Below are 24,885 nucleotides of genomic sequence, written 5' to 3'. Positions count from 1 at the left end.
ACTGTATAAAACAAAAAGTACACACAATATTCGAAGCACATAGTGCACACTGTGGGAATTTACGACTGTGCGTGAATCCCCCCCCCTGATATTGGTATGATCCAAGCTCAGGCACTAAGCGACTGAGCGAGGGGGCGGGGCAGCTGCTGCTCGTGAGTGCGCTGTTGGAGAGACGGAGCCAGGCAGACAGAGGAGAGCTTAAGTTTGACCAGGTACCAAAGCAAATCATTCGTACCGTACAAATAATGTAAATATGACGGTGAATCACGAAAGATTGATATGAAACTGATCACTTGACCAATATTACGTTATTTGCTCTTCAAGTGAATCAACACACGGTGAAATGAAAAGCCGAACAAATGCTATTTTTTAGAGAGTCTTAGCTTACGTGTGTTTATTTCATATTTTCAGTTCTTACCCTCTCCGACTAAATCGGTTTCAGTTATGTACTGAAATATAAGAATGGACATTCGAGGGTTCTTTCAAAGAAAAAACTCAGGTAAATGTTATTTTATATATTATGCTTTGTATGTTGTTCAGTATATTTCTATGCAAAACAAGAGGGATTTCAGTACACAGCAGGATATTCACATTTGTAACCAGATATTTACATACACTTTAGGGAGAAAACATAAAACATTTTTACTGTACAACATCAATTTAGAGTAAACTTTTGTTTTAGATAAATATTGAAATATATTCTGAATTAGTTAAATGTCAGAATAAAGAGAGAGAGATCTGTCTATTTATTATCACTTTCATCAAATTTAGGAGTACATATACACTAAGTTTATTGTTAAATAATAAGAAAACTCCAGAGGATTCCATTCTGAGCTGAAGAAGCTTCTGATAGGTTAGTAGAGTCCATGTGAGTAAATTGGTGGCACAGCTGTGGATGCATATAAGGCAAAACACAGAGCCTGTTTCTGTGACATGGGAAAATCAAGAGATGTCAACAAAACACCAGGAAAAGAACTGTGGAGCTCCATAAGTGTGGCTCAATTTTGAATACAATTTGGGTGTCATTTGCAATTAAGAAATACAGATAGTTTCTCTCTTTACTCTTAAAGTTAACAAATATGAATTAAACATTTAGTCTACTTTGAGGTTTTACCTTAAATAAGTGTTTGTGTTTTTATCTGAAGAGCATGTAAATATCTGGTTTCAACTGTATATTTGATGATGTTGGTGTTTGGTTTGATTGTCAGCACAAAGAGGGAGAGAGAGGGAGATGGAGAGGAGAATGAGGACAGAAGAGAAATGGAACAAGAACCAGGTGAGACAGACATGTTAGTCAAATGGTTGTTTGCCAAAACATCAGAACACATATCTAGTACCTAGTGTATCTTTTTAGGTTTGTTATTTTTCAAATTCTATATTTATTAAGTTATGCAAACTTATTTGCACAACAAGGCTAATTAGTTATATAAACTTTTCTGAATCTAAATAGAGTACTTTGGTAGAATTAAAAATAATATGGCACAAACTTGTGACTCACAAAGACAAATACAGAGGGATCATTAATTAGTAATGATTCTCTTTCTGATCATTCAGAGAGGTCAGGGGAAATCAGGAAAGCAAGTGAAAACCAAAACACAACAGCATCACAGCAGGAAGCAGCAGGTGGATCGTTAAGGACAGCTGAAGGAGGTTTACTGGAAGGAGCAGCAGGAGATGATTTAGGAACTCTAGAAAGTGGTCCAAGACAAAATGTCCTCCCACAATATCCGCTGAGCCAGTTTGGAGGTCAGCAGAGGGCGTTTAATAAGAGTTGGTTTGAACAGTTTACATGGCTGGAGTATTCTGTTGTGAGGAACTTGGCTTTCTGTTTTTCATGTCGCATTTTTGGGAAGCAGAATACTTTAAAAAAAGATGGCCTCAGTCATTCAGGGTTCTGCAATTGGAAGAGGGCTTTAAATGCCTTTAGGGAGCACGAAAAGAGTTCTAGCCATTCGTCTTCTATGATCTGCTGGCACAGCTGTAAGACCACAAAAAACCAAGGTGACGTTGTTGAGCAACTTAGATCAGCAAGCGCAGCACAGATTTCAGAGAGACGACAGTATCTCCACAGGATCTTAGCTGTAACAAGTTTCCTTGGAAAACAAGGAATACCATTCCGTGGCCACGATGAGCAGGAATCCACCAGTCATAATCAAGGGAACTTCCTTGAGTGCATGAAGCTGCTGAAAACATTTGATCCTTTTTGAAAAATTACAGTCCTGTCTCACATACTACCTATGTGTCTCATTTTTCACAAAATGATATGATAACCAGTATTTCACATGAAATAACTGGAAATATAGTTAAAGAGATGAAGGAAGCTAAGATGTACTCTGTTATGGCTGATGAGGCTAGAGATGGGCACACGGAGCAGCTTGCAGTGTGTGTACGTTTTGTGTCATGTAAAGGCCATGTCAAAGAATGTTTTCTTGGTCTACGGAAACTAGAAAGGTTTGATGCACAGTGCATTACAGACACTATTGAGGAGCTGTTGCAGTATCACACGCTCAGTGACTTAATTTGTGTTGCTCAATCCTATGATGGGGCATCTGTCATGAGTGGTGCTGTGGGTGGTGTGCAGGCCCGTTTCAGACAGAGACACCCTGAAGCAGTATATGTGCACTGCTATGCACATGAGCTCAACCTTGTCCTTTGCCATACATGCAAGGCTATTCCAGCTGCTTCTGACTTCTTTGGACTTTTGGAAAATGTCTACACATTTTTTAACACCTCCCTGGTAAACCACACAAAGTTTAAGGAACTGCAAAAGGACCTTGGACTGTTTGCATCTGAGCTTGTTCAGCTCTCTAACACAAGATGGGCCTGCCAAGTAAATTCCATCAAAGCCCTTCTCAACAACATTTCTGCAGTTTTAGCAACTCTCGAAGCCACAAACACTCCTATTGCTAAAGGGATCTTGTCCAAGCTGTCAAAACCCAAGACTGTGTACATGTTAATCATGTTCTCACAGCTGCTTGGCACCACTGAAGGCCTGCACCGCTACCTGCAGGGAGAAAGGCTAGACATGGGCAAAGCTGTGGAGTACAAGATGTCGGTAGTTGATACACTGAGTAAACTGCGCACAGAGGCTGCTGCTGAGGAAATATTTGAGAAGGCCATGGACATTTGTGGAAGCTACAACATCCAGATTCCTCAGGGGGCAAGACACAAACAGAAAAGACTTGAAGGATTTGTACTTGAGTCCAGCTGTGGTGCAACACCAAATCTCACAAGCTCAGCAGAGTTTAGGTACGAGATATTCTTTCCTTGTTTGGACCGAATGTTGCAGGAGCTAGCAGACAGATTTTCTGGGGCAGGACAGAAAATAATGGAGGGCATTCAGGCATGCAATCCATCCTCCCCAACATTCCTTTCCGAAGATGCCCTAAAACCCATTGCGGCACACTACCATGTGACAATAAAGCCTGAAGAACTTGTTGTGGCAAAAAACTTCATGAAAAGAAAAATGGAAAAAGAGGACATTTGCGACATCACAACTGCCTTCCACTTGCTTGACGAGGACATGTTCCCAACTCTGAAGGTCATCTTTAGAATTGCACTAACCATTCCTGTCAGTAGCTGCAGCTGTGAGCGCTCTTTTAGTGCCTTGCGTCGTCTCCACATGTGGCTAAGGAGAACCATGGGACAAGAGAGGCTGAATGATTTGGCCATATTATCTATTGAAAAGGAGTACTTGGATAATGTTGACCCTGAAAATGTCATTGATAGGTTTGCAAAACTCAAGCCTCGAAGATACAATCTCATGTTACCACAATAAAGAGGTGTTGTCAGTGTAGTGCAGATCTGTGATGATTTTCAGTGCTACCGTCATCTAGTTTTGATTTTGGTTCTTTGTTGGTTAAGTCCTGAAGTAGTCTTGATTTTGAACTGTTATTCTACTGTTTTCATTCTGGATCAGTTCTGCGTGTGGTTGAAATGGGGTTTAGTCCCCGTATCTTGAAACAGCCCTAATTTTGTTCTGCCTTGCTGTTTAAGTAAAAAACAGTTTTTAAGCTACATATGTGATATTTTTTTTTCTCATATTAAGTTTTTTTTTAAGCTTACAACACAGCCTAATAAATCTTCAACTTCACAGCAGGTTTTTTTTGTCATTTCCAACCCCCCCCCCCCGCACGCATATTACCCTTTAGGGCTAAGCCCCGGGTGTTTACAATGTCTGGCTCCGCCTCTGCTTTGGATTGCATTACCTTGGCCTCCAGTAACACTGTGAGGAATGTACGTCCTTTAATTTGCATTTTAAAGAAATATGTGGGTGTGCTTTTCTTTTTCCATCTCTGTCTCCGGGTGCTGCTGAAAAGCTACTTCATGCATTTATCACTCATTGGCTGGACAACTGTAATTTATTACAGCCTTCAGTTAATGCAAAATGTTGCAGCGAGAGTCCTGACAGGGTCTAAAAAGAGAGAGTCTTAATTGACTCCCTGCAAAATCCAGAATTGAATTTAAAATCCTTCTCCTCACATACAAGATCTTGAATATTCTGGCCCTATTATATCTTACAGATTTTCATAGTACCATATTGTCCAAATAAAGCACTGCACTCTCAGACTGCAGGCTTACTTGTGTAGAGTTTCTATAAGTAGAATGGGAGACGAGTATTTTGTAGCACCAGTTCCCAGTTTGGATTCGGGAGACAGACACCCTCTCTACTTTCAAAATTATCCCTAAAACTTTCCTGTTTGATAAAGCTTATAGTTAGTGCTGGATCAGGTGACCCTGAACCCTCTTGGTATGCTGCTATAGGCTCAGACTGATGCAGGACTTGATGTGATGCACTGAGCACTTCTTTCCATTTACCACCTTTATTCACCATTTGAACAGATCATTAATTTACCTTCTCCCTCCCTTTTGTCCCATCTCTCTATTTTCTCCTTTTTCTCTTTTCAGGGAGTTGTTCCTTACCAACATCCTTACCACGTGTTGCTCATTGTTTGAGCTTTCTTCAGAGTACTGTATCTTGACACTGCAATATAAAGCACCTTGAGACAAATGGTGTTGTAATTTGGCACTATATAAATAAACCTGAATTGAGATGTTCAAACAGTCTATCTCAAAAACAGCACTGAAAGTAAAACCACACGATATGGCATAAAAACACTGATAGTGTGATAGGCCACACACAAAAGGGTTAATGCTGTGAGTTTTAACCCAAAACACAATCTTTTCTTAACCTTGCAAAGTCAGCTTTGGTGAAAAAAGTGAATGAAAACAAAACAACTCAGTGAGTGAAAATCACGAGCACAAGCATCCGCCTCCAAGCAGCAATATCTGACGCTCTGGAATGAGAACAAGTTCACCACACACACCTGGTTGACAGGTGCACGTGAAGTTGCGTCCTTCACCCCCCTGCCTGATGTCAGTGCAGGTGCCGTTGTTGCGACAAGGTCGGTGGTGGCAGGCGTCATATTCCTCACAAAAAATCCCGGTGTAGCCGTCTTCGCACTCGCAGAAGAAGGTGCTCTGCAAAAAAGCGACAGCACACAGATTTCACGCGTCAAATCAGGGAGCCCTAACGGCGAAACGGCAGGAGGGAGGAAAAACTTGTGAAACAGCAATAATGAGATCGCAGATTGTGAAATAATTCAGCGACACAACAATGCAATTATGAGCAGCGGTGACACAGTTTGGTTTTCTCAGCTAACGAGGGAAAACAGAAGAAACGGCACAAAACCAGACACGGTGAGATGACCTCTCCAACACCTCCCTCTCTACACTTTCATTCACGCTTAAGAGGCACAACCAACCGCTACATCTTTTTTTGGTTCGGTACGTGAATGTTGGGGCTCAGTGGATCCATTTTTAACTATGAGCAACGGATAATTAAAACAGGCCTGCATAAATCAAAAATAGCACCGCAGTGTTTGTTCTTCCAGCTATTAAATTTCAGTGATCAAAACAGAGCACAATAATGCATCTCTGATGATGATGATAATGGGAATTCAGCTTTTTTGGAAGTTGCATGTTTTAGATGTTAGAAAGCAATAAAGAGATTGCTAAAACTAAAGCAATGAGCGTGCCCATTCAGCGGTGCTACCTTTATTTATTTCACTAATTTATGCTAGTTTGTCCCATAAAACGTGAACCTATTGGAGGGCTGTGTATAAAAAAGGCTTTAATTTGTAAAAACCCTTTGAATTAAAGCAAGGATTCTTCATTTTAGTCACATACTGACTGCTGAAAGTAGCTTCTTGTATCAGCGAGCACTGAAATGTGTTCTCGGGTGAAGAAAAGAAACGTTCTCACCTCAGAGGGTTGGGTGATGCATTTGCCTTTTCCGGAGCACTGAGGGTCACTGAAGCTGCTGCCGGGCTCCACACAGCTGCTGGCCTTCACCGTCAGGTTGAGACGGAGCGTGACCTCCGGGGCCGTGGGAGCGCCAACGCGAATCACACCTGCCACAAGAGAGTGTGTAATCTGCTCATTTATACAACAAGTACAGTAATATGTGATGGATAATTTGGATGGATAATTTGACTCGGTGGTGGAGTTTTTAACCATACAGCAGTCTGAAGATGTACTTTCTTTTTCTATTTTCAGACACGGCTCTTCATTTATAAATATCGCAACACCTTTTGGAGAGTTTTTAAAAGGATTCCTGGTCCCCAGAGGATGAATTGTTGGCAAGCCCTTCTCTTTTCTCGCCTAGCGCTCAGCTGTATTTTTAGCCTTTTAGCATGTTGAGTGAATCATCAAACATCGGCCTGCAGCAGCCGCACACAGCTTTCATTTAACAATGCTTTAGTAAAAGTACACACCGCTGCCCCAAAACTGCATAAAACTTAAGTGGTAATAAAAGAATTGATGGATTCAGTTCATTACAGTGACCAAAATAGAGACTGTGCCTCTCTGTCTTTGTCTCTCCCCATCTCTGGATCTATAAATGTAGAACATGTCGTATTATAGGTTCAATCAAAGCTGACAGCTTCGCGGGCACTCGGATAAAAATAGCTTCGTAGTGGATATCACCTGCCATTCTTTTGGAGCAACACCGGTGACGACAGCGATGATGCAAGCTCCTCGGCCAATCGGAGCCCTGATAAAACGACGCGTGTTCCTCCGTCATCCCCGACCGAACCATCGTCAGCACAATGACACTGAAAGTCGGACCTGCGCAGTCATTGCGCTTTTAAACTGCGAGGAAAGCACATGGCCACAAACATGGCACTTCCGTCCCATGTGTAGATGGGTGCCTGTGTCTTTCCTCCTGTCCCCTGATCTTGCAGGGAAACATGCAGCACGCTTAAAATCATGCGTAGATGTGAGTTTGGTTTTGTTGCAAGCATTTTTATTCAATAAATGCGATACCGCCTGCGTCTTCATCCTTCTCCCACAAATTGTCCTTCATTCACGCCTCCTTCACGCCCCTTTATCCTTTCCTCTAATCCCTTTCTTTGTTGTCTCCTTTCCTCCCTTGCTCCCTCCTTATCTAACTCTTCTTTCTCCTTCTTCCATCCTTCCTCATCCTCTCTTCTCTCTGATTTAACTCCCCAGTGTCATTGCCACCGCCACCGTGTCCTTCTCTTTCTCCCTCCCTCCGTCTCTCTCCGGTGAAGCTGCCACCGAGTTACCAGACGTGTCAAGGTCAGCAGCCGGGAAGAGTAGCGAAACAGCATCAGGTATGTAGAGCACACGCAGGGGTCAGCCAGCCCTTCAGTCAAAGGAGCGAGGCTCCAATTAACCCCCGGCGGCACCCGCTGCAGCTCACGCCATGGTTTTTTGGCACCACTCTGTGAATACTCAAAAACTGCCCGTGTGAAGCTCGGTATTAAAACACAGATGGAATATCAGCATAAATGTCTGTTCGGTATGCAAATAAAACATTCTGACTCACATATGCAAATGTTATGTTATTTTCCCCCGATGACACTGAAGAATAAACGTCGCAATTACAACTTATTTAAATTCATTAATCCTCTGATGTTTTTGGCTCGGCTGTAAATGATCTATTTGGAGCTTCTTGACAATGTTTCAAATTCAGCTTTTCTGTGGTTGTTGGATGAACTGCCATACACATTAAATAATTAAAAAAACACACGATTCTCTGTAAATATGTATCTAGTTTTAATAAAGTTATGGCTGGTTTGGAGTCATCGAGGGACTATCTATTTATATTTCCCACAATTTTTTTATAGATCATCCTCAAACTTCACAACAATACACCAAGCCTTGGGGGACACGAGTACCTAGGTGGGCTAAACATTTGACCTTGGCCTTCATTCTCAGGCAGCAAGGTCAAAGTCGACCTTGAAAACGAAATTCCAGAAACCATATCAAGTAATGTATCATATGACAGGGCACGGAGACCGCTGTACAACACACTCGAATCTTAAAATCTTTACAGCCTATAGAAGCTAAAGGTTTCAACTAATTCTGCTGCAATCATATCGGCAAAGTTAATAAAATAGGCAGTTTTAGTATGTAGTGCTTCGAGGTTAAGGGTCAAGGGCCAGAGTCACACGAATCTATTGGATCATCTCCAAACTTTGAACCAATATATTAGTCACTAGGGGGGCATTGAGCTCTTTAACTTTATATTTTGACATTAATTAATTCGCTACACTAGATTTTTATATTACCAATGCTGACATCACAGATTTGATATAGGCCCTGTCCTTCAGGAGGAGTTGAGCTCTTGTTTGTTATGTTTCTGTCATGGTTAATCCGCCAATAAGCACAAGCTCGTTAATCTATAATATCTATAATCATTGTGGTTAGAAATGTTCAAATTAAATGTTTTTACCAAAAAAAGCAGAAAAATAGTACAAGTGCGATATTATTTTTGATTAAGATGCCAAACTGCATCCGTTTACTTGCGTTCCTGAACATTTGTTTTTAGTGGTCGAGTGTTGCGCCTAATTCATTTGCAGTGTTTCTGCTCAAATTTGGATTTGAAAACATGAATTCAGTTTAATATTTGCTTAAAAAATAACAACATCATTTTCAATTTTAAAAAAGTGTTTTCTTGATTTTATGGCAGCTGGTCGAATAAATTTGTTAAGCACCGTATGCCTATATTTTCTATGCAATCTGAGCCAAACATACTCAAACCGGATTTACCAGCTTTTTTAAAGAAATTATTCATAACAAACTAAATCCTCTGTTCTTCTCAAGGCTGTTTAATTTTGATGCCTTTAAGTAAAGACAAATCCAGATTCTTGGCTTCTGTGTCCAGAAATACAGCTCAGGGCTGGTTGCCTCAAAGAGCTAAATGCTAACATGCTGATGTTTGGCACATGTCCACTATTGTAGTTTCCTGTGTTTGCATGCTAATATTTCCCAAAAGGCATTATTAAAAAGTACCAGGACACCAGAGGCTTACTCAGGAAGTAGTTCTGTCCCAGGGGAAGCAAGTGGTCTGGCACCACCAGTCCATCCGGGGTCTGCAGGAACCACATGGTGGTGCCGTTCAAAATGGACGAACGGAGGAAACCCTCTTCGTTCACTCGCCACAGCACGGGAGCTCCACTGGCATTCACCACGACCCTGTTTGGAGCAGAGACAGGAAGGGAATCAAGTATGATGAGGCTGCTTTCCCAGCTCGTGACGAACGCTTACAGCCTTCAGTGTGTAAATCATAGGTTGCACAAGAAAATTCAAGACTCAGTGCTCAAACACAATCCACGTAGTGCACGCTTTTGCTACTGTATACCTAGCGAGGGTCTAATCCATCTTGCCAGCCATGAACCTTTTTAAAATGTCAGCATGTCAGCTTGAAATATTAGACACATGAATGAATCTTCTATGTGAAGCTGCCTGCTTCTGCTAATGATTATTTTATTCAAAAGAAGAAGTTTGGTGAAATATCATCCCGTGTGCACACGTCATGGTCGACAGCAGCTCAACAGTCAGTCAGTTTTTGTACCGAAGGACATTTTGTGCGGCGTACCCGATGATTAAAGTACTGTCCTCCTGTTGGTGAGTCCAAGCTGGGATCATAGTCAGGTCTGTGAGTAATGACTGCCAGAGAGGTTGATGCTTCTTGTGGAAACACTGTGAATCTTGTGAATAGAGTTGTGAAATACAATCAGTGTTGCTGGCATCCATCATTCACACTGAGCCATTAAATAGACCCCCGGGGACACGGAGGTCTCTGCAGACCACATAATTCAAACATAAGTCACATAAAAATACCAGTGACACCAAAATGATCTCTTTGGTCTCTTATTTAGACAAACCTATTATTGAGCAATTCCAAATTAATGTCTATGCAGAGGCCAAGATCAGCAACCCAAATGATATCGATGAGACAAAGTATTATTTACAGAGCTCAGTCCATCTCTCACTGCTACCAAAGCCACAGCCAACACGGACCATGAGGGTAAATCCCGTATCTGGAGGCCTACTGTTCTGGGGATCGTGCTGCCAGCAGGATGATCTAATCCCTCTGGGCAGAGCGAGAAGAACAATGCGCGCCATGTTTCATGCCAGAGACGCCGAGCTCCACCAGCTGCTTGCTGAAGAGACAGTAAAGAGCAGAGCCAAGCCGAGCTGAGCCGAGCTGGATCACCACGCAGAGCAGAGTGAAATCTGTCACTGGGGGTTGTGAGAGGCAGCAGCTTCAATGAGCCTCCTCTTGTTTAAATGCAATTGAGAAGCCCTCTAACCCCACTCCCACACCTAATCCATCCAATATTAACAAAAACAAAAATCAATCTGATTACGCTCTCAGCTCCCGCCGTCACGTATCTGTTCTAATGAACGCTTGTTACTTATAAGAGCAGTAATTGTTATTATTACCTCTGTGTGCTTTTCATACACTCAGCCACAGATGAAACAGATTTACAGAGAAATTAGGATAAAAAAATGACAGATACAGGATGTGCCTGGCGTGACAAATAAGCACACAGGAGTGTTTGTAACAAGCTGTTTGATTCATTACTAAAACATAAAAAATCAGAGTCAACTTTGCTGGCATGAAAAAATATAAAATGGTAATAAATTATTCAGAATTAAAGACTGATATTTGTAGTGCTGTGTAAACATACTGAGCCAGCCCGTCATGGGAAATAGGTGCAGGGACTTATTATAACAAGTGTAAGTGTTCTTGGCAATACAGTATATGAGGCATAAACAGAGTTTATACAATTCTAATAAGCTCAATATTTAATAACCAGTCTGAACTCTCTTAGTCCAACTTCCTTATAAAGTAGTCTTCAGGAATAGTTCTCCAGGCTTCCTGAAGGACAGCCAAAGCTCTTCTTTGGATGTTTCTGCTGTTTGTTCTGTTCTCTGTCAAGATGACCCCACACTGCTTCACTAATGTTGATGTCCGGGCTCTGGGGAGACCAATCCATGACACGCAGTGTTTCATTCAGTGTTTTTCTATCCAGGTGTGCTTTGGCAGCATGTTTGGGATCATTGTTATGAAGAAAAAGCAAATTGCTGCAAGTGATGCTACTTTTCTGTGTTTATTCTGTATTTCCATCGTTTTGACAAGATCCACAACACCACAGGCTGAAACGCAGCCCCAAACCATGACAGATGGTTGCAGACACTCACTGCTGTACCTGTCTCCTCATCTCCTCCATACATCCTTATGATTGCTCATTTGGATTCGTCGCTCCATCAGACTTCTTGTCACTGATTTTCAGTCCAATTCTTGTGTAATTTGGCATGCGTCAGTCTTTTCTCCCTGTTTCCCTTCCTTAAGAATAACTTCTTGACAGCCAATATTCCACTGAGACCATTTCTGATGAGGCTTCAGTGAACAGTAGATGATCAACTGAAGGCTCAGATGCATCTCTCGGGTCTTGTTGGTCGCTTTGCTGGATTTTTTCCTGTCTTAAGGACATGACTTTCAGATTCTGTTCATCTGCTGTAGATACCTTTTCTTTTGTCTTCCACTCTCCAGTTTCCTCAGATTTCTTAAGGATAGACGCCATACTATGCCAGGTATCCAACTAACAACTCTCACCTTACCGGTGCAAATATTTTATCTTATGCCTGTCAAACTGTGCTGTATTTGGCATTTTTGCTGCGTGTTTTGTGACAGGCTGCTAGTAACAAAGCACTTAAAGATACAATTAAAAACTGGTTCTTTGTAGACACAAGATATACCTCGAATTAGGTGCCTTTTGGGGCTTGAATGATTCATGAGTTTTAAGTGGCTTAACACTCCTCTGAAAATGGTCAGGTACATAAAGTGGACTGAAATCTAGTAAAAAGCAGCCAATTCTACACCAGCAATAAGAAAAATGCTGCCAAAGCATACAAAACAAAACGGAAATAGAAAAAACGAAAACAGAAATAGGTCAACAACAAAAAAAAAGGGGGAAGTGTTTCTGGGGAGACAATAACTCGAGGGACCAGTTGCAGGAACCCAAAACATGGTAGGCGTGTTTTATCATGACTCACATAATACTGATGACAGATTTTTAGGCTAACAGTCAGGCTAACACACTTACATCTCATCTTTTCTTTCCTCACAAAAACGATAGATCCTCCACTTCTTTTAAGTGTCTCCCAGCAAAATCCTTAGCATATTTTGGTTCCTGCAACTGGTCCATCGGGTTATTGTCTCCCCAGAAACACTTCCCTTGTGCTTTTTGAGATCTGTTTTTTCCTATTTCTGTTTTCTTTTTTCCTGTTTCCGTTGTGTTTTGTGTGCTTTCTTATTGCTGGTGTTTTCTTAAGTTGCTGTCTGTTTGGCCTCTCAGGGCCACCGTACAATGCCCAAAAAAAGACCTTCAGAAAACCTGGAAAACTATTTTTAAACATCACTAAAGACTAAGACTTTTACACAGCACTAAATTTATTATTCAAAAGAGGACAGAACTGCTTAAGTAAGCCAATTTTGCTTTTAAAAAGAAATCTGCCAGGCACACTTTGTGGTCCATAAGGATATATTGTAGGTTTGAGCTGAGGAGCGAGGGCAGGTTGGATGAATCAATACGATGGCTGTCCCACAGCGCTGCGGCAAAGAGGGGGGCTGAGCCTGGAGGTGAAGCTATGAGCAGTGACTGCAGTAATAAGATGGTGGACGGGCTGCTTGTAGCTGAAATGAGTTTTCCTTCGCTTCAGCCTGAGGCGCAACATGAGGAGTCGAGATATCCGGGGGTTTTTAAATGAAAATGTGCCCGGTGATATCTGACAGCTAGTCCTGCATTTGAATGCTCTACACTCATGCGTGTCGGGAGTGTGTAAGGCTTTGTTCGACTTCATGTTGGCATTTGTCTCATTTTTCGTGGCCAGTGAATAATTGTGACCTAGAGTGATTATTATTAATTCAAAGCGCTTGCATTAAAACAGTTCATAGTCTTGCGAGTGATACTCAGGTTCAGCGTACGCACGTCTGTTTAGAGACATGACAGCTACTCTCTCCGGCTTCTCTGGGATCTGAAGCTTCATCATCATACTATCAGCATCTCTAAATCGATGCCACTTTGGGATTGCTGCTTCATTCCTAAGTGCGGTGCGTCAGGTTTGTAAGAGTGCCCTTCACTGCCTGCATCTGGGCGTGCGTTCAGATGTCATGTGCAATTATACAGTATGAAAACAAAGCAGCAGCAGTTGATTAACTCGCAGCTCTCGGTCTGCGGTCGTGATGAGGGGCCCGAGTCGTGCCTGCAATATGTAAGGATTTTCTACATAAAGGACCCCCAGCATTCACCTTGACCATTCCTTCAGCATAATTCACTGACCCTTATTTACTGAGCAAGAGGAAGAAAGTTTGCGAGCAAACAAGCTCCGAAAATACAGAACGCACTTTCAGTCACGTAACGCCAAAGTCTTACGTGCAAGAGCCAAGTCACGAGGGGATTCAAGTGGGAGGCAATTAGCTTAAAAATCTTTGAGCTGTGTTCGGTTTCCAAGGAAAGTTTCTGCATGCAAGTATGCAGATGAAAGGCTGCACAAAGTAGAATCTATTTTAATGTATCTTGATGATAATTATGCGCCCGATATACCGGACAGCGTGCTTTGTTGTTCCTCTTGCTGATTAGGAGCCAAAGAGCTGAGCTAATTTTGCTGAGATGGTTTTTTAAGCTCGATTCTGGTGTTTGTGTGCTCACATAACACAGAGGTGAAAAGCTATCGCTGGCCACTTGTAGGTGAAAGTTTTCCCCACAACACTCTCTCCTGAGGGCATTTCCACATCACTGAGCTAATGCCACAAGTTCATGTCATGTTGTTCACGCGGTAATTACAAAAAGCTGAGATGGGAAATTTTCCTGGTTGTAAATGAAAGAGTTGTAAGTATCAGAAAAAACATAAAAAATTACTGCTGCTACAACTAGACTGCTAAGCACTCTGAATTATGAGGGCAGAAAAATAGCTGATTTAGGATACATACAGCTCAAACCCCTTTATCAGGAGTTTTTTTCCCATTATAGCACCACTACAAAATACTTTGACCACCTGTCCAGGGTCTACACGGCCTGTGATAGCTGGGATATGCTGAAGCCCTCCCCCACGATGGATCGAAGAAGACTAATCATTCCAAAGCACTGCACACAAACAGGTGTTTCCATCAGAGCATGCCTGAGACATTTGTCAATATTATTGGCTGACAGTGGCCTATCACAGATAGAGCACTGATATGAAACAGACTTTTTTCACAGCATAAAAAGCAAAAGACTATCCTTAGGGAACTCTGAAATTATGTCATCACATGGTTTGTTGAGCAGAGCATCTCCAGCTCCAGTGTTCGCAACACTCTCGTACTCTCATGTGTGTATTACATGCAGTGTAGTGCATGCCACAGCTGAGCAGACAGAAGCAGTGTCTTCACGATTAGTTGAAAACTAGTTTATTTAAAATCAGCGCTATTTCGTCTGTGTAGGTTCTCAGTTGTCCACGTTATGGGAGTCTAAGGAGCTTGGAAAGAAAGCACTGGACTTCTTTAAGTTTCAGGAAGATGTTTCTCATCTTAAGTTTCGTCACCTCTAAAACTGAAAGATGGAGAGTCCCAGGTCTTTAAACCATAGTGGTAATCCCTTAACAGGGTTTTGACCCACTTATACCCACTCATCACATGAACCAAGGTATGAAAAAAAGGCAGAAGGTTCAATAAACACTCCATTTTCAAAAAAATCTGAATTTTCTGGCCATTATTTTACAGCTCAGACTTTAAAGGGCTAACCTCCAAGCCCTTTAAAGTCTGGTTTACCGAAAGAAAGAAAGAAATCGTAGTCCCTGTGTTAATATTAGTAATATTAGTCTGGAGTAATTTAGCAGCAACAACACATGATTAAAACACAATACTGGTGTCAAACTGTCTTTTTGCTATCGATGTTATTTCAGTTGGATGAATGTGTGCGTTTATTGAATTTACAGAAGCTCTCATGTACACAAACATGTTCCGGGTTCGTATTCCCAAGCAAGTTTATTTGGTCTCTGAATCTCTATTGGGAAAATTTAATTAAGCTGTCATTCTGTCTGCTGAGCAAACGGCATCTCTCGAGTAGTTAAAAGAAACCAGACAGATACAGCGGAAACAGAGCGAGATGAATAAACAAGGCCCCACAGGTAGAGCTCGCCCTGCGGGCTGTGGTTCTGGTTGATCAGAGCTTGCTCTAAGGGGACAGCAATGAGTTATAAAAGGTACTTGATGGTACTCTTACTTTACAGCCGTCTCTTCAGGCACCTCCAGAGACAGAGTCAGAGTTCCTGATGTCAGCTCACAAAGCTCAGGACTCACACAGTGCAGACCCTCGGTCACCTGAAACACACACGCATCGCCACACAGCATGAAATCTTTGTACTTTTTTTAAATTTAAGCTCTACAGCAGCTTAAATTTATCTCACCCTGTCTGCCTCCCACGGCACTACCAGCAACCTCTGCCCAGGTTTGGGTTGCCATGGCTGCAGGGTGGGAGGAGGCGGCGTTGTGGTGGTGGGGACGGTGGTCGGTTGCGGCGGCTGAGTGGCGGCTGTGGTCGTGGAGGCGACTGGGGTGGCCAGCTCAGGAGCGGAGGGGGTGGCGGGGTCCCAGTCTGCGGCCGGCAGGTCCAGCAGGACCTGATCGCACCTCTCCCCCTCGTAGCCTTCGGCGCACTCGCAGGTGTAGGCCTGCTCCCCCTCCTCGCTGCCGTTGCGCTGGCTGCAGTTTCCATGGAGACAGGGGCTGCTGGCACAGGGGTCTGTGAAAAACTGAGATAATGGAGAAAATAAATAACCGGCAAAACATCAAGAGGAAGCAACAGAACGAAAAACACTCAGATGCTTCTCACTGCTGTCCTCACTGCCCGAGCACCTTTCGTTTTTTTCTTTCTTTGCCTCCACATCATTTTTTACATCCAAATCACAAAATGTCAACAGAGTAGTCAGCTTCTGTTTTAATGGGCTCTCGGAGCGGGCCCTTGAACGATGTGGAGGACATTTTATAAGTAGTCCAAGCTCGCACTCATCATTTCCTTTTCCCTCGGTGCTCAGCGTCTTCTTTTATTGCTCTCTGACTCAGCTTCCCTGTTTATATCCTCATCTCTGCTTTTACCTTTTATTAAATTTTGGACTCTTTGTTTCCAGTAAATTGTCGAGGGACGGCTTTTCTTCCATCCCTTCTTATGCATATATAATTTTATTCTTCCACTCTCACAGCATGGACCCACTTACACTTTGTCCCAAAATACGGTTTCCCCCTCATCGTGCAGCAAAGAGAAAAATGCACCCTGACAGCCTCCTTCATGCTGGTTTCCCCCATCAATAATTGATCATATTTGGAGAAAACACTGAGGCGTGGATGTTGAAGGTGAAAAGGGACAAAGCCGCGTTTATGAAGCTCGCTGTCTCACACTGTGTTTGGCTTTCAGAGCCTTCTCTAATCCCGCTGCCTCTTTTTCTTTTTTAAAGCAATTTCCCTGCAACATCCTCAGGTATCTGTGACTCCAGCTGTCTAATATGAATGAATGTAGATGCAGTTTTATTAAAGGCAGCTGAAAACAGAAAATCAGGGTGAACAGAGGCAGGGGAATGATGCTCACACCAAAAAAAACCCCCAAAAACCCTCAGTGCATAAAGATGTGAGCATTAAGTATGTGCGAGAAGCAGCAGAACAACAAGGCATCATTAACAGTCCACTCTCTCCGCAAGCAAGTCACAGCTCATTAGTGCTAATCTCTCTCAGGTTTTTACAAGCAATGCTTCTATCAAACTTTCCCTGCTCCAAAGCTCAGAGAGTCCCAGCAGTCCCAGCGAGCTGCTCAGCAGTGGTTGCACAGTCTGCTGCTCTTATCTGCACTCAGACGGCACCGGGGATTGAGTTTATCAACCTTTAGAGAACAGCAATGCTGCCTTATTGCAGGAAGCATTAGAGTCCGGCTCATGACCTTTTTCGTGTGTCACTCCTGATTTTTTCCCCCCCTCCATCCCAAATGTCTCCATCCAGGCTGCACGAAATGTGCTCAAGCACAGCACAACAGGACCAGACCCAATGAGGTAAAACCTGCATGACAAAAAAAATCCCTGTCGCTTATTGTGAAGACTTTCCAAGGCTGAAAGTAGAGGTAATACAATCCTGCGCTGCCTCGTCTTCTAGTATTCTAGTAGCATGAAGCACCTCAAGCTAAAGCCTCAGTATAGAGATAGTTATAGCAATGCTTCTCTGACAGGGTTGATCAAAGTGAACATTATTATCTTTATAAAGTTAAGTTCGTGTTTGAGCTTTCTTTAAAAAACTGTCAGGTTTAGATGTTTGCTACATTTGTACGACTGCGTTAGCGCCAACAGAATTTATTCAATGTTTTTTTGGTTGATAATAATCTACAGAAATATTGCAGTGAATGCCTCCAGCTCCTCAGCTGTGGAGATTTGGTCATTTTTGTCTGAAAATTTCTGATGCTGGAAAACAAAAGTTCCAAATCTGTTCATTCACTTACAAAAAGACAATATACTTGATTGGATGTTCTTAGTTTTTCAAAGAAGAGAAACTAAACACACCTTGGATTCAGTACCTCGTAGTATCAATAACTTGCAGTTATCATTTCCTCTATTACTGTATCCGTCTGTCACACCATTGTGCAGGAATTTTGGCCCATTTTTCTTTACAACATTGCTTCAGTTCATTAAGTTTTTCCACAGCACTTCGATTGAGGTCTGGACTTTGGACCATTACAACACCTTGATTCTTTTGCTATTCTGCCATTTTGTTGTAGATTTGCTGCAGTGCTTGGGATCATTGTCCTATTGCATGACCCAATTTAAGCCAAGCAGACGGATGGCCTTGCATTTGACTCTAGAATATTTTGGTATACAGCAGAGTTCATAGTAGTCTCAATTGCTGCAAGGCTCTCAAAACAAGACCAAATCACCACGCCTCCACCGCCGTGCTGAAAGTTGGTATGATGGTCTTTGGACTTCACCAGATGTGTCCCTGTGCATTATAACCAGACATCTCCAGTTTTATGTCATCCGTCCAAAGGATAGTCTTCCAGAAGTCTTGTGGTTCTTCAAATCCAATTTTGAAAATCTAAGTCTAAACCTTTCCAAATAAGTTATACTGATTAAGTATTTTTATAATTGTACTGTCAGAACAATTGTGGCCTGTAGAGTCTGACATGTAGCTCTTGGTTTTTTGCTGTCTCTGAGCATTTCACAGTCTGTTGTTAGGGTGAATTTACCCAGATGTCCACTCCTGGGACATCTATGGCTTCCACATTGACAAATGATGTTTCTCATGGTAGAATGATGGACTTATAACCCTTCCCAGACTGTTAAAGGGAGGTAATAGTTTGAGCATGTTGCTGATGCTTTTCCTTCTTAGCATTGTGTTTACACACACCTGAACGCTCCAGACCTGCACACCGCCAGAACATCTGCTTTCATGGAGGTGCTCACACTTGCTGCTCATCATTTACTCAAGTGCATTTGATCAGCAGCACCTGGCTGCTGCTTACACTCTTAATTCCAATGGAAGCTGTACAGGTGTAGAGCTGCAGTTGATTAATTCAATAAAAATGTCCTTAGTCTGTTTTTGTAACGTGTAAGTTAGCCTTGGAATAGATTCACAAGCATTTAAAACAGACCACCTATCTGCCTGATCAGATCTTTTACCAGGACAGGGGAGGTGTGTGCAGTAACTCTTATCACTTCAGTACGTAGATGCTGGTGACTCTGTGGGCACAGTTCTGCCCAGTATCACTCTTATCAGCTGCATATACTGAAAACAGGTTTGCAGAGTTATATCAGATTGATCATGATGTCCTGACATGCTTGGTGTTAGCTATTCGTGTTTTACGTGTCTTCCTGCATCATTTTTCTGATTGTTCTGCTCCACCAGACCGCTCATATGCCTGGGGTCTGGCTAACCATGTGAATCAATTTCTTCTAAGCAGCTGATAATAACCCACATTAGCTCCTTTATCTATATCCCCACATGCTCCAACACACAGTACAAAGAGATCCTCCGAGGCCAAATTAATTGCTTCTCAAGGTGCTGTGATCTATTTGCTAATTTGAGATAGCCGCCCTGAGGAGAAAAGATCAATACAGCTGGATGGAGGGAAACAACCACAATACTTAAGCACTGACAGCCACAATTTAACCTGGTGGAGGTGCTGGATGAGTCTGTTTTTAAAGACATGCCACACACACACATGAAGACACACTACATTGCCAACATGTTTTACTCAGTCATCCAAATCACTGAGTTCACGTGTTTCAATCACGTTGATGGCCACAGGAGTATAAAATCAGATGTCAGATGCGGTGGTATAAAGCACACCACCAGTGGACTCTAGAGCTGTGATGAATCACGCCTCTCCGTCTGGCAGTCTGACGGACGAGCCTGGGTATGGTGGTTGCCAGGAGAACAGTACTTGCCTGACTGCACTGTGCCAACTATAAGGTTTGGTGAAGGGGGGATTATGGTGAGGGGTTGTTTTTCTGGAGTTTGGCTCGGCCTCTTAGGTCCAGTAGAAGGAACTCTTAATGTTTTAGCATAACAAGACATTTTGGACGATTTCAGCTCCCGATTTTGTGGGAACAGTTTGGGGATGGTCCCTTCCTGTTCCAACGTGACTGCACACCAGTGCACAAAGCAAAGTACATAAAAACATGGATGAGGGAGTTTGGTGTGGAAGAACTTGACTGGCCTGCACAGAGTCCTGACCTCAACCTGAACACCTTTGGGATGAATTAGAGTGGAGACTATGAGCCAGGCCTTCTGATCCAACATTAGTGTCTGACCTCATACAGTGGGGCAAAAAAGTATTTAGTCAGCCACCGATTGTGCAAGTTCCCCCACCTAAAATGATGACAGAGGTCAGTAATTTGCACCAGAGGTACACTTCAACTGTGAGAGACAGAATGTGAAAAAAAAATCCATGAATCCACATGGTAGGATTTGTAAAGAATTTATTCGTAAATTAGGGTGGAAAATAAGTATTTGGTCACCTCAAACAAGGAAAATCTCTGGCTCTCACAGACCTGTAACGTTCTCTGTAAGAAGCTTTTCTGTCCCCCACTCGTTACCTGTATGAATGGCACCTGTTTGAACTCATCATCTGTATAAAAGACACCTGTCCACAGCCTCAAACAGTCAGACTCCAAACTCCGCCATGGCCAAGACCAAAGAGCTTTCGAAGGACACCAGGAAAAGTATTGTAGACCTGCACCAGACTGGGAAGAGTGAATCTACAATAGGCAAGCAGCTTGGTGTGAAAAAATCAACTGTGGGAGCAATCATCAGAAAATGGAAGACATACAAGACCACTGATAATCTCCCTCGATCTGGGGCTCCACGCAAGATCTCATCCCGTGGGGTCAAAATGATCATGAGAACGGTGAGCAAAGATCCCAGAACCACACGGGGGGACCTGGTGAATGACCTGCAGAGAGCTGGGACCAAAGTAACAAAGGTCACCATCAGTAACACACTACAACGGCAGGGAATCAAATCCCGCAGTGCCAGACGTGTTCCGCTGCTGAAGCCAGTGCATGTCCAGGCCCGTCTGAAGTTTGCCAGAGAGCACATGGATGATACAGCAGAGGATTGGGAGAATGTCATGTGGTCAGATGAAACCAAAGTAGAACTTTTTGGTATAAACTCAACTCGTCGTGTTTGGAGGACGAAGAATACTGAGTTGCATCCCAAGAACACCATACCTACTGTGAAGCATGGGGGTGGAAACATCATGCTATGGGGCTGTTTTTCTGCCAAGGGGACAGGACGACTGATCCGTGTTAAGGACAGAATGAATGGGGCCATGTATCGTGAGATTTTGAGCCAAAACCTCCTTCCATCAGTGAGAACTTTGAAGATGAAACGAGGCTGGGTCTTCCAACATGACAATGATCCAAAACACACCGCCCGGGCAACAAAGGAGTGGCTCCGTAAGAAGCATTTGAAAGTCCTGGAGTGGCCTAGCCAGTCTCCAGACCTCAACCCCATAGAAAATCTGTGGCGGGAGTTGAAAGTCCGTGTTGCTCGGCGACAGCCCCAAAACATCACTGCTCTCGAGAAGATCTGCATGGAGGAATGGGCCAAAATACCAGCTACTGTGTGTGCAAACCTGGTAAAGACCTATAGTAAACGTTTGACCTCTGTTATTGCCAACAAAGGTTATGTTACAAAGTATTGAGTTGTATTTTTGTTATTGACCAAATACTTATTTTCCACCCTGATTTACAAATAAATTCTTTACAAATCCTACCATGTGGATTCATGGATTTTTTTTTCACATTCTGTCTCTCACAGTTGAAGTGTACCTCTGGTGCAAATTACTGACCTCTGTCATCATTTTAGGTGGGGGAACTTGCACAATCGGTGGCTGACTAAATACTTTTTTGCCCCACTGTATATATTTCTGAACATTATTGTTTAATTGGAGATTCAAAGAGGTGAAAGAAAGTAAAAGCATGAGGAAAGTGAGCAAAAGTTTTACTTAAAAGTAAGCATGTCACTGCTGTGATGCATCAGTATTTGCAGAAGCTGACGCAAGTAGTTAACTAAACCTGGGAAGTATGCACGGTCTGTCTTCATGCTTTACAGTGGCAGTTTATCTGTGTATCGCCACAACTTAACATGATAATTAACAGAGGTGTGACGAGGGAGTGTTACATCGCTAACGGCTTCTTCTGACACCGTGACAAGGAAGCAAACGTTGATGCTGCGATGACTTGACGAGCTGTGTCAGTGAGCTGTAGCAGTTAGGAAGACATGAAACTGCATGTTTGTTAAAGCCGATGTCTATATTCATTGTGCTCTTTATTGGCTTTGTGTGGGCTGTGAAACATCCTCAGGAAGTAACATTTGGTAACTCTCAGTGTAAAGAATGTAGAAGTCAGCGTAGTGTATATTGAAAATATTGATACTACTTGCCATGAAAAATTAACTGTGAAGGTTGTGGAATGGGTTCTCGAACATTTCGAGTCTTTTAAGAAGCTCAGAGTGAACGGCAGAAGTGCACTTGAGCAAGAAGTTACACAATATGAAGCTACTGTACCTTTTGACCTCAGAGAGTATGAAAAGACTCAACACAGATTAATAAATGTTCCAAAGCTTTTGTTATTTCACTCTAACCAGGGGGCCGAGCTGAGTCGCTAAGTTGTTTTGCAGCTTGCTGTGTTTGAGGGCAACGGGTGTTATTTGAAAAGGTGATGCAATAAGGAAGAATCAAGCATAATAACTCAACAGCTACTCTATTACAAGTGATGCTGCAAAGTGGTTTTGGACAAAAAGTGCAAAGCTTTCAGGATTTCAACAAATTATTTTGTGCAATAACCGAGTAGTACGTAATCCTTCAAGTCAGTGTAGCAACATAGAGGCTGAACTGAGAATTGTGTTACAAACTGGCTTCTTGAACGTGACCGTGACTGCAGTGTACTCAAATGACCTCCACGGTCACCATCTTTAGGATGTGGTGGAAGGTGAAGCAGGTGTGATGTTATCATATCAGCATTGACCAAAATCTCAAACAAAAGGCGGATCCAACCTGGTACTAGCAAGGTGTACCTAATAAAGTGTCTGGCGAGTTTATAATGTGAAGTAGAATATTAGTAGACTATTAATCGCATTCAGGTTTGAGGGGAATATTTGTGCTTCCTTGTGGTTTTAATGACTCTTTTCAAGGGTTTAAGTTCAAAAATGTAATTTAACTAAACAGAGTTCAACAAGTTAATGTGAGCCTCCAATCGTAATGCCAACAACTGACTGAGTGCGCCATTTCACCATTATTATCGGCCACTTGTTGTTTAAGTGCGACTCATTCGAGTGGCTGGTGATGACAATACTGCAGGGGTTCACTTTGATGGTTCACTTTGTTCCGCGAATTACACCGAAAAAGACGACGGAAACACGTACGTGAAGAATATTATCAACGGAGCAAGTGAACCACTTATCACAAAAAGGTAAAAATAAGTTTCATTTATGTAGACTTCTCTGTACTTTATTTGTAATGTAAGATAGTAACACAGAAGCGCCTCAGTGCTTAGATAGATAGATAGATAGATAGATAGATAGATAGATAGATAGATAGATAGATAGATAGATAGATAGATAGATAGATAGATAGATAGATAGATAGATAGATAGATAGATAGATAGATAGATAGATAGATAGATAGATAGATAGATAGATAGATTTTTGTGTGTTTGTTTTTTGGCAGTACTGTAAGTGTGCTTCATCGGTTCTTTTGCCCAGAGTGTCCCATCATGCTGCAGAGAGATGATCCATCTTATAATCCACTTAGTTCCTCACCTGGACTGTTTATCACCATTTTACAACCCTCAGTCAGGGTGTCAGCAGCCTCCCGTGGCCTCCATAGAGGAAGAATGGATCCAGTTTCTCTTCAGCTCTCTCTCTCATGAAAACATTTGTTTACAAATAGCAGAATCAGGATCTCGTTGGATACATTTGTTCTCGCTGCAATCTGATCTGAAGGAATATCAGCAGAGATTACGGCATGATGTGTCTGCACGATTCTTCTCATTTAATGTTTTACTAATGAGTGATAAAGTTAAAAATTGATGCACCTGAACTAGATCCATCTTCTTTCTTCTTTGTTTTTTGTCGAGCATTTGCTGTTAGCTGAATTTAAGGCTACAGAGAGAAAACTAGAGTGTCTTTGGCTCTTGCTTGCTCTCTCTGCATTGTGTAATCTCAGAGGATCAGTACAAATATCGGGGAATATGAGGCTGAGGAGAAAATACAACCCTGCAACATTCAGGCCGTGTACTTAGCACTGCAAACGCAAACAGAGCTTTTACGGCACTATACGCTGCAGACGGACAGCTGTGAAACACACGACATCACCGCAGTTTGGGGAATTAAAACCAGAGCTTTGTGACTGCAACAGCCAACAAACAGTCTGTAATTATATAATCAATCACACAGCAATTAGCTGGATGAACCAAATTAAACTTTCATGTAGCCAGCAGTCATTTTTATATGAAATGTGCGGTGCATAATGAGCACCCGCAAGTCAGCTAAAACAAAATATTTAATTCATGATAGTGACAAAATAATACTTGGAAATCATCCCTCAATGGACCCATTTCTCCCTGCGGTACTTTCTGAAGTCTTCTCTTCTGAGGTTTGGGCCCAAAGTGATTTTCAATGTACGCAGTACACACGGCACAAAAAAGGCCGAAATCCATGAAGCCGATACACGCTGAATCGGCCTAATCAAGTGAAAAATTCACTTCACACGACTCTTCTGGTTTGGATCCTTTGGATCCGCTGTCCAGACAGAAAGCCTCGAAATGTCTTCTTCGGTGAACTCCTGCTTTATGAGCCAAGTGACTGAGGGAATACAGCTGAGAAGCAAAAACAGACCAAATGAGGCATAAAATAAAATAAGCAAACCGAGAAACGAGGAAGCAGGAAAGCAGTTCAGACAAATATGTTATGAAGACATAGGACTTCTTGAGCCCATACTGAATACCTCTCAGGATAATGGCTAGGACACAAGAAGGAGCTTTGTTTTTGT

At 42.4% G+C, this 24,885-nt stretch overlaps 2 protein-coding genes across 2 annotated transcripts in view; one reads left to right on the top strand and one right to left on the bottom strand.

Moving 5' to 3' along the window:
- dner (delta/notch-like EGF repeat containing) overlaps window positions 1-24,885 on the bottom strand; it is an 85,025-nt gene that overhangs the window by 21,559 nt on the left and 38,581 nt on the right. Inside the window, exons 2-6 of the mRNA XM_085245388.1 lie at window positions 15,766-16,110; window positions 15,582-15,679; window positions 9,341-9,504; window positions 6,265-6,413; window positions 5,328-5,481 (exon numbers count right to left, since the gene is read on the bottom strand). Coding sequence (XP_085101514.1) covers window positions 5,328-5,481; window positions 6,265-6,413; window positions 9,341-9,504; window positions 15,582-15,679; window positions 15,766-16,110 — 910 coding nt within the window. The remainder of the gene's footprint in view (window positions 1-5,327; window positions 5,482-6,264; window positions 6,414-9,340; window positions 9,505-15,581; window positions 15,680-15,765; window positions 16,111-24,885) is intronic.
- On the top strand, window positions 2,264-3,778 carry LOC146559438 (zinc finger MYM-type protein 1-like). Its single transcript, XM_085245146.1, has one exon. It carries the CDS (start codon window positions 2,264-2,266, stop codon window positions 3,776-3,778), a length of 1,515 nt encoding a protein of 504 aa, XP_085101272.1.

Source organism: Mchenga conophoros, linkage group LG14 (genome assembly GCF_057382185.1).
Source record: "Mchenga conophoros isolate Kocher_MC1m ecotype Shallow Benthic linkage group LG14, M_conophoros_male_GT1.1, whole genome shotgun sequence".
Classification (NCBI taxonomy): domain Eukaryota; kingdom Metazoa; phylum Chordata; class Actinopteri; order Cichliformes; family Cichlidae; genus Mchenga; species Mchenga conophoros.
The sequence above is the reverse complement of the archived record's forward strand: the minus strand, read 5'-3'. Positions and strand labels throughout refer to the sequence as shown.